At 38.1% G+C, this 10,396-nt stretch overlaps 1 protein-coding gene across 1 annotated transcript; it reads right to left on the bottom strand.

The window, feature by feature from the left end:
- Window positions 1-301: 301 nt before the first annotated feature.
- Window positions 302-4,274, bottom strand: LOC116176757 (GATOR complex protein WDR24). The gene is made up of 10 exons (XM_031495517.1): window positions 3,919-4,274; window positions 3,754-3,870; window positions 3,484-3,706; window positions 3,222-3,435; window positions 2,281-2,529; window positions 1,797-1,954; window positions 1,549-1,747; window positions 1,163-1,499; window positions 688-1,118; window positions 302-639 (listed from the first exon to the last, which is right to left on the bottom strand). Exons 1-10 carry the CDS (start codon window positions 4,007-4,009, stop codon window positions 349-351), a joined length of 2,310 nt encoding a protein of 769 aa, XP_031351377.1. The 5' UTR covers window positions 4,010-4,274; the 3' UTR covers window positions 302-348.
- Between the last annotated feature and the right edge of the window lie 6,122 nt (window positions 4,275-10,396).

Genomic DNA, 10,396 nt, shown 5'->3' on the forward strand with positions numbered 1-10,396 from the left:
TCGGGAAATGCATAAGGTTAGCAACCTGTTGTTGGGTATATCCGTTGAGTGAAGGGTTAGTTACTCAATGGTATATCTGCGATATCAGTCACTGACATGGGTACCTAGATTGTTGGTTTTCCATTCCCAAAGGAACATTGCTATATACAATGTTTTCACTCCCTATGAGAGTATACAACGATTAAGATTGCCTTCACTTTTGGCTTAAATACTAAAATTTAACAGGTACAATAATATTTTAAATTCTTCAAATTGGTGTTCAGGTGAATTTCTACATGTCATCAATCACTAAATAAATAAATACACAATAGGAACACTTTATTGGAAAAAATAAATAATTATTCATCCTTAACTATATTCACACAAATGCCCACATCCTGTAGGGCAAGCTTTATGTTTACTCATCCACTGTTGTATATGAGCCAGATGGCCGCCATGGGAGCAACCTTGACACCAAGCATATAGGCCCTTTACAACCTGATGACAGATGCTACACAAGGCATATTCAGAAGTGTGACAACGATCGCAAACCCATCCAGCCCTTTGCAGCGGTTTGCTGCAATTTCCGCAGTTAGTATTGATTCTTGTGGACTGTTGGTTTAGCTGAGTGACACTTGGTAGCCATGACAATTTGATAACCTAAAATACACATAAGTACAGACTGCTGTGGTTGAAATCCAAATTTACCTGTGCAGCAATATTCCATAACCGATATCTACCCAACAATTCTATGTACCCCAATAACCAGTGTTCTTGGGTGCTTTCGTCGAGATCCTTTAAAAGCCTTCTATGATCACCCATAACTATTAATATAACAGCTGCTGTCTGCACATCGCCTAATGTTGCATGGTATTTAAGAGCAGATATTAAAATATTACTAGGGTTCCATTCAAAACGCATTGGAGCTTTGGGAATGGTTAAAAATGCTGCACTTCCGTCTTCGGCGTGTAGTGGTGTTTCGTCATTGGTGTCTGGTGAATTTTGATTTGGGAACTGTTCCGGTGGAGGAGAATGATTTTGAATTTCATGTCTGATATTAAATGCCTCATTGGGCAAGGTCCAGTCTTGTTGGTCTATAATTTGAGGAGTACTGCGAATGCCATTTCGTATATCTGGAACTTTTCAAAGATTACTTTTGTGGCCGATTTGCTTATATACTTACTAGAATTGAGTCCATCAAGTTCCACATCTAACTCATTATCGCCGAAAAAGAAATCACCTCTGGGTAATCCTAGCCTAAAGTTTGAGTACGAAGTAAAAGCGCTACCGTATGGCGCTGAATGATCGACTTGATCTTCGGCTTCAGTGTCGTCTCCGCCACTAAATTGTGCACCAGGAGTGTCGCCCCCTTTTGATTGTTTATCCGTATCAGTACTAGGATCTAACACTATATTATTGTGTGATATTGAATCGTCGTTATTTTTTGATAGATATAAGCTGGAGTTGCGATTGTATTCGTCGCCGTAAATTGTTTTCAAAATGCGCCACACTGTTGATACCTACAACCGTTGATTTGACTCAAACAAGAATTGGATCCTGGTGGCTTACATAATTTTTACCGTGTTCTTGCGCAACTGTTGCGTTATGCTCACACATTTCCGACACACTTTTGCCACTCATCATATAATTCGAAGCTAACGAATAGAAGCATTTCGTTTCCTGAGTAAGATGAGTTTTAAATTGATGCACAGTACTAGACGCCTGGTGAAACTGGTCACTAGTGGTCAAGTTGGTTGATGATGACTTTCTAAAATATTTGAATACATAATACGGTACGTCCAAACGTAGACAAAAACCTTATGAATCCTGTCATTTTATAAATAAGATTCGCGTTAGCACTGACTCGACACGCGTACAAAATTTCGGAACTATTATTTAAACACATTCCTTGCGGGTTGGCTTTACTTGCCGGCCTGCTTGCGTCTTTAAACGCGTGTTGAAATACTGTACAATCCTAGATTATTATTCATTAGTGTCAAACTAAGTCAATTAAATAAAAGTTGTGTTTTTCCAATATACTTTTCGGAAACAAGTCTGGTATTTTCCCAAACCAATTCTTAAACAATAAATCTCCGCATAACTGCATTGAAAAGCAAACAAAGTGACCAAATAAACAATGCATATTGGAATATAAGTACAAAGTTTCATTACACAGAAATCATACAAACATTATTGATAATAAGTCCACAACAATATCGAGTGTAAATTTTAGTATTTAGAGCTAATGCAATTTGTATTTGCTTCCGAAGTAAAAGGAAAGAGCTGCTAATAACCACTTACTCGACTACTGCTCAAAAATACTTTTGGATCCCCTCGCCAAACAACGCCCGTTGCTACATCTTTATGCTCATTAAAAGACGCAAACGGTATAAATGGTCTTCGAATATCCCACACGTTAATGCTACAATCGACAACTAAAGCGCAACTAGCTATATGAAACTTTCTTTGTGGTCGCCATTTTACATGCCCTATTGACGCTATTGTGTGGATTGTGGATTCTAGGCTTGGTTTGCTGCCCAAATCCCATACCTGAAGCGAAAATGAATACTTACAATTTTATACTGCACATACTTTTTGCGCAAAATATTGGTAAGAGGTTATGGGAACAGGTCAAGCGTAGTGTCATGTATACGGAGAAGTAGTGTCTATTGAGTAGTAATCACATAAGTGGGACCTTTCTTCAAGGTTTTTCCAAGTATCCTATAAAGTGAAGTTATCCACCACCAAAAGGTCACTATTCATTTGAAATTACAACAAAGACAGTTTGTTTAAATCAAGGGAAATTGAAGAAATGAAGATTCAGAAGCAACATTAGTTGGTGTTTGTGTTTTTGCAGTATGTTAAAGAAAATTACAGTTATGACCGGATGTTAGGATTAATTAACTCTTCAAGGTAATTAGAATTTTCTTTTAAATTTAATTTCTTTCAATCGATCGCATGTGCGTGGTACTTTGTAGGTTCTGAGCGCCTTTCTTTTTTACAGCGTTATTTGTTGATTTTGTCAAATTATAATTGTAATTATAATAATAATTTGTAGTTTACAATCAAGTCAAAACACCACAAAAATGACTACTACAGTAGAATTCATGAAAGAGGAGCCCCACATCACTAGTTTGTCAATGAATTTCAAACGAGTTCTTTATTCTCTATTACATGTCAGCACAGTGTCCACCTTTCGTGACTTCAATTATATGTACCTACCTGGACATTTCAATACCGACCTTAATTGTTTTATCCCGACTTGCAGTTGCCAACCATGTCATCTCTGGATGCCAATCACATGCAAAAACAGGCCCGCTGTGTGCAGTAAATTGATGTTGGCATTTCTCCGGTCTACGAATATCCCACAACTGTATACTACCGTTTTCTGAAACGGCAGCAAACGTATGCGGCGTATGAGGACTAAACTGAACATCCCTTACGCTTTCGGTATTGCTACAAGAACCTCAAAGCATTTTCGTACAACCAAGACTTTCTCCAAACCTTACAAATGTGGCGACCGACGTCTTGCAACGAATATCGAAGTACTTCATTGTACCATCTTGAGAGCCCGATATCAACCGATTTGGTTCAGATGAATGAAAATTGACCTTGTTAACGGTTCGCGTATGCTCTTGGTAGTCTTGCTCTTGCATTGCCTTTCCCATTTTTGTTAAATTCCACACACAAACATGACCGTTTGTAGCTGCCGTTGCTAAGTAATTATCTACAACTTTCAAATAATTACAGATTGCTATAATACAAGAGGCCGACCATCAGTGGAGCTCCAGGAAATATCGTTGCACGAAAAGCTCAAGTTCAGATGCTTAGAAGACCGTAAATTGTAAATCTCCTTAAACTGATCTTCTTCGATGGAGTATACTTTAAAAACTGCAAAGTGCATTGTAAGTACCAACGTACTCCTGTTTGCATACTTGCCATTTCTGCCTCCTATTGCAACCTGCGTATTATCTCGATTTAGGGCCAATGCGTTTACTGGACCTTCTTGTATAACGTTGAATGTTGCCATTTTTCAAAATGTTATCAATCTACGGACAACATATTTACGGGCAAAGTGACCTTATTAAAAATAATCAAATTTTTTAGGCTTTTAACTTGATTGTTTACAAACACAATGACAGTGAAAGTAAGGTTATATCTTATTGACATACGCGGTGAATTGCCATTTCAATACAGGGTGAGAAAAAAGACGTCGCCCGCCCCCAGTGTTACTTATTTTGAAAAAGTAATTTATTTCCATACGAACATGCGAATTATTAGAGCACGTAAATAAAATGCTACGTTACACTCTTACGCAAAATAGTAGTCAAAGCATCGCAAGACGCAATGTACTTTGGTGATATGTTGGTTGCCTATGCTCAACTAATCACTGGCCTTCCATATTAGCTCACTTTTTGGACAATTAAAAAGTAACATTTTAAATAAATATTAAAAGAAACTACTTCAGCCATAGACAAAGCCTCTTATGACCTCAACGCCTCTGTTATTAACGAGTGTTTAGGTATTCCAGAGGTTATTACTGCCACTTCCAATTGAATTCTACAGCATTCTGCATGTATTAAATATGTTTTTTTTTAAATTAAATCGTGTATTGTCAGATCAACATACAAGTGTTATACATGACATTTATGACAGTAAAGACAGAAAATGACGAGAATAATGACAAGACTTATTGTAATGTCTCTGACGGATCTAGCGAATTTATAAAAATTGAATGTATAACATTTAAAGGATTGGCTTAATCACTATCGTCTTCGGAAGCTATAAGATCTTGCGGCATTTTTCGTTTTAATCTAATGAATAAGTTTTTTTGGCAAAGATTGATAAACACTGCACCGTCGCACGCACTTGCACTTCTTTGCACATTCGAATTCGTAGTGGAGCTGATTGTTGCGAATGTACCAAGGGGCGTTTACAGCAGTCCTAAGGATTTTGTTTTGAAATCGCTGAAATTTCTGAATGTTGGTTTTGGAGGTGTTGAGCCAAATCGATCTAGCGTAGAGTATTAATGGTCGTAATAAGGTCTTGTATAGCAACGTAGTGGATTCGGGTTTGAGTGAGAACTTTCGATTTGTTAACGGATAAAGCTGTCTTAGTCGATTGTTGCCTTGGGAGAGTTTTTGGTTTAAGTATATGGTAACTCCAGGTGAGACGTGTATCTAAATGAACTCCAACATATTTGACGGCACTGTCCTTTGGGTTCCATGGTATGATAACTCCGCTTATTTCGATGTTGGGTGGGTCAATAATTCTTCTCAGAGCGAATATCTTACCTTGCAATTTGCTGGGTTGATTCTGATGTTTCAGTTGTTGTACCACTTAATAATTTTATTTACGGCATCCTGTAATTCGTGAACTGCTTCTTCCAATATTGGTCTCTGTGTAATGATGGCAGTATCGTCGGCAAATATGGCTAGGGATGCTGTTACTGTTGGTATGTCTGCTGTAAAGATATTAAAGAGAAGTGGCCCCCCGCCCCAAAGATGATTCCTTGTGGAACGCCAGCGTGAATTGCTTTGATTTGTGACGTGTAAGAATTTACTTTAACTGCAAATGTTCGATGTTCAAGGAAGGAGAAGATTATTGTTTGCAGGTAGCTAGGAATGCTCAGATCCAGGATCTTTTTCTTCAGACCTTCGATCCAAACTTTATCAAAGGCCTGTGCTACGTCGAGAAGGACCATTGTGGTGTAACACTTATTTTCAAATCCAGTTGATATAATTTCGCTGACACGTTGGAGCTGGTGACATGTTGAGTGCCCTCTCCTAAAACCAAATTGAGAAGGTGGCAGGGAATGTAGTGTTTCAATGTCTTTCAATAATCGAGTGTAAATAATTTTTTCGAGGACCTTGGAGAGAGTGTTTAGTAGGCTTATAGGTCTGTAGTTATTGATGTCGTGTTTGTTTTTGCCCGGCTTGGTGAACATGAGGATATGTGCGTGCTTCCATTTACTGGGGAATTGGCCTTTTCGCAGACATCTATTGAACATGGGAGGCTAGATATGCTAGGCATTTCTTGGTTAAGTGTTGAAGTACAATGTTGGGTATAAGGTCATATCCAGGTGCTTTTCGTTTGGGTAAAGCTGCTATGAGTTGGACTATTTCTTTGGGTGATGTGGGTTCAATGTTTTTGGGGATGGGAAGATTTCTTTCGATGTGGTTAGTTATATGAAGTGCTTGCGTGAGGTTGCAGATATTTAATGGTGAGAATACCTTTTCTAGGTGAGTAGCGAACGCTTCGGATTTTTCGGCATCTGTGCTAAGTATGTGTGTTCCAGAGGTAAGGGTTGGCAGTTCGTCGTTCTGTTTTAGTATTCGTTTAGTGGTTTTCCACATCCCTGGATCTCCGGGGCCGATGTCTGCGATGTATTTTTTGTATGATTCGATTTTGTATGCGTCCAGTTCATTTTTAATACGATGCGTTAGATAGTTTAGCTGTCGCTTGATTTCAGGGTTTCGTGTTCGTTGCCATTGTCTTCTTGCTTGGCTCTTCTCTTTAATCATACTGATTATATAATTTGGAGGACGATTGTGGTCCGTCCATGAGCGTCTGGTGATGGTTAAGATGGATGATTTTACTGTTTCAGTTATTGAGTTCGTAATGTCTGATACCGTAGAATTTATATCCTCGTTAGTGTTTAGATTATTATAGGCTTCTTTAGATTTGCATCTAATTGATCTTGAAAAACTTTCCAGTTTATTGGCCCATTGATTAGTTTAAGAGGAGGCTGTCTTAGTTGGGGTATGCTTAGGAAGGACACTATGACGGGTAGGTGGTCCAAGTTTAGTTCGGGTATTACTCTTTGGCTTAGTTGTTTTGGGAAATTTGTTTGTAATACAATATCCAGGATGTCTGGTTTGTGATCGGTACGATACGGATAATATGTATACTCTTCGGGAGGCATGATCTGGAAGGTCTATTCAGTAGAATATTGCTCTAGCTTGATGCCTTCCGTATTGGTTGCTCCGCAGCCCCATAGTTTATGCTTTGAATTTAGGTCTCCTATGATTAATGTTTGTTCTCTTGTAGCTGTTTTAGATCGTCCTCGATAAGTTTCTTGTTAGGTTGTCTGTAAGTGCTCCGGATTGTGAGATGGCTGTGATTGCTGAGTTGTAGTTTGATGCTGGTGGTTTCCAGACTGATATTGTGTAGATCAGGAAGTTTGGTATGTTCAAGTTTTCTTTTGACGATAATGGCAACACCCCCTGATGCAATAATTGCGTTTCTATCTTTGCGGTAATTATGATATCCTGATATTTTGAGAACATCATTTTCAGTTAAGTGGATTTCGGTGATACAAGCTACGTCAATGTTATATCTGGCCAGGAATGCTATGAAAAGTGAGCGTTGTCTGATGATTCCATCAGCGTTCCAATTAAGGATTGTTAATTTTTCTATTGGTTTTAATGTAGGTATAGGTCCATTTTGCAATAAAGGTAAAATTGAATCTTTGATTAGAGGAAGAAAGGGGGTAATTAGGTTTAGGAGAGTACTGATATGACTTGCTGATTGGGTTTGTTCGGTGGGATGGGTTGTTGGATTTGGTGAAGTGGAATTAGAGTTTAGGACGTTTCAGGTTCGATTAGCATAGGCATAGAGTATTATTTACTCTATGGCATAGGTTTGTGCTGGGTTAACATATGGGTTGTTTGAGATGGGTCTGTTTATCATGCGCTTTTGTTGAAGCTCAATGTGATGGCTGCATCCCCCGTAGCTCGCTGCGTGTTCACCTCCACAGTTAATGCACTTTGGTTTGTCTGTGTTTAGTTTTTAATGTATGTAATAATTTGGTCAGTATAGGTGAAGTTCGACTGAGGTATTACGGGTTTCTCGTTCGAATCCGCGTTCGGGCGTAGATATTTGTTGCTTGCATGAATTCAAAGATGATATTCTGTCTGCCGACAGATGCATCTAAAGTTTGTACTAAGAGTGTACTTTTTGGTAAGTTCATATCCTTCTGTATTGAAAAACGACGACATATCAGCTTTCAAGTTTGATTAAACTTGCACGTTGGTCTAATAAATGTGTATAGGTCCCTACTTCTCAACAAAACTAGGAATAAGAATTTACATAAACGAAGTATGATAACCGACGCGTGCAAGTCAACCAAAAGCACTTTATAAATTTACAAGTCTCATAGCCCGTCCCAAAATATAGTTTCTCAACCACTCCAACTAACTTTCAAGAAACTACCAGTGTGGTGAGAACTTATGCTATACCTACTCATAACAATATGAATACACTAACTCGATGAACGGACACTATGCCTACCACTAAATATGTCTTAAATTTTCATCCCAAAGTTTACAGAGTTTGAATATTAATTAAAGGGTACGGTCAAGCTGTTTATTATGAGCATTAAGGAATGGTGAGTGGGCTTCGCATGACGCAGTACAGATTGCTGTTTCTTAGTCCTATCCAACTTTTAATTAAAGCTTACCTATATGCATTATTAAATCGGTTTCTTTATAACTTAATTTGAAATAAAACGTAGGTAGGTCTACAAATAGGTTTCTTATAAAAATTTCGCATAAGAGCTGAGGTACCACTCTACGTCAAAATGTAGGCGTATAATTCAGAATTTTAATAGTTGCATTATAGGCCAACCTATAGCTAATATATTGTTATACCATGCTGACTCGTCCGTAAGCTTAGTCCGTAAGCTCGCCCGCCATTTTGGAGCCCACTGAAAATTAAGGCTTGTAAAGCGTCACATATATATCCTGCATGTATTTTATCATTTAAAGTAAAACTATTTTTTTTTACGTTTAACCATTCGCAGTCGAAGCAGGAATTGCGTTGCAGTGTTCGGGGTTTGCTTTTAAACGTTTTCAGCCATGGACGCTACGCTCTCATCGGTTGGCCGTTTTGACTAATGAAGGTGCAGCACGATTTAGTTTGCTGCCGGATGTGCAAGCGGCGCGTTGCCACATACGGAACTGTTTTACAAGAAATGCAGGCAAGTGTAAATGTAAGAATCGTTTGTGTTCACCCGTGGTATTTATTTTAATATGTTTTTGAACCACGTCGGTAAAATGTTCACTTCCGGTATTACATTTTCTCGATTGATACTTAGCTACCTACCTTTCTATTTAAACACGCCCTTAATTTAAATCCACTCTTTTGGCGGGTGATAGGTATTTGAAAAGGAGATCAGACAATGCTCATTTACGCCATGCACTAAATCCAATGCCGGAATAAGTACTGGGTACTACAGTCGTGTATATGGAAGACTGCTTTACGAACTGTGAATAACAAATATAGTAGTCCGAGAGCTAGCAAACATTATACCACCTGACATTATTCCAAAGGTTCACTATTTTTATTTAATAGTATATTAAGTATTAAGGTCAGTAGGTGTACTTTACTGGTTGAGGATAATAATAATATTATCCGAAATCGGTTAAGCACCTACTGACCGTGGTGCTTACGCTATTTTTTGCACGATCAATTTATAATTGATATAAACTAAATTCGAATGTATCAATGTGGTAGCATCACAATAGGTTCAGTAATTTTTTGTGGGTTGCTACAGTTACGTTTCTGTTTTTGAAAACAAAACAACACGTGCGCGAAACGTGGTTTGGTTGAGACTAAGTGAACATACCTAAATGATTCAGAAGATTTCGAAATATAGAAGATGCATGGAGTATTGGCTGCGCATCGATCATTCCCGAAAAATTTAAAAGTAGATATGAAGCCGCATATGATTCTTTCCTTAAATGGTGTGAAAGTAAATGTCAAACTGACATAAGTGAAAAAATGGTGTTAGCATATTTTGTTCAACGTAGTGAAGGATTGAAATGGCTTATGGTGTGATTATTCCATGTTGAAAATATGATTTTTCTAAGAAGGTGTGTTGATATTTCTAAATACAGTATACGCTGATAGCATTTTTGAAAAGAAAGAACGTTGGGTATCAGCCAAAAAAATCTAGCGTTTTTTCTAAAGCAGATTTCCATAAATTTCTTACGGAAGCACCCGATGACACGTACTTGGTGAGTCATTAACTAACAAGATTGAAACCGCTCAGAAGATTTTATGTTGAACTCCAGGGAACCCTTCATCATCTTCGTTGCCATCAACAGAACCTGCTATTTCATACCGTACTAATTCAAATCCTCTATCGACTGCTGAGTGTGAAGAATCTGTAAACACCGTGTTTTCCAATTGCCTGTCTAATTCACGAACTAATTTTTGTAACTTGCAAATTGTACATTTAACTTCCACATTAATAAACAATAATTTGATTTTTGACACATATCCTACTTGTCGCATGTTACTGTCACTGTCACTTGGTTGCTAAGCACGTTGCTATGATACACTTACCGCCCTAGGTTGGTAAGTGCACCTTACCGCCTTGAAAATGAATTAGTAAGTAGCCGACTATAACCGA

Source organism: Photinus pyralis, unplaced genomic scaffold, assembly GCF_008802855.1.
Source record: "Photinus pyralis isolate 1611_PpyrPB1 unplaced genomic scaffold, Ppyr1.3 Ppyr1.4_LG7, whole genome shotgun sequence".
NCBI lineage: Eukaryota > Metazoa > Arthropoda > Insecta > Coleoptera > Lampyridae > Photinus > Photinus pyralis.

Bases quoted from the DNA above. Each gene is read 5' to 3' on its own strand.
- LOC116176757 (XM_031495517.1), bottom strand. From the start codon at position 4,009: ATGGCAACATTCAACGTTATACAAGAAGGTCCAGTAAACGCATTGGCC. The intron at 3,707-3,753 runs GTCGGCCTCTTG...TGAAAGTTGTAG, and splicing joins TTCCTGGAGCTCCACTGATG to ATAATTACTTAGCAACGGCA. The intron at 1,500-1,548 runs GTAAGCCACCAG...CAACGGTTGTAG, and splicing joins AAGAACACGGTAAAAATTAT to GTATCAACAGTGTGGCGCAT.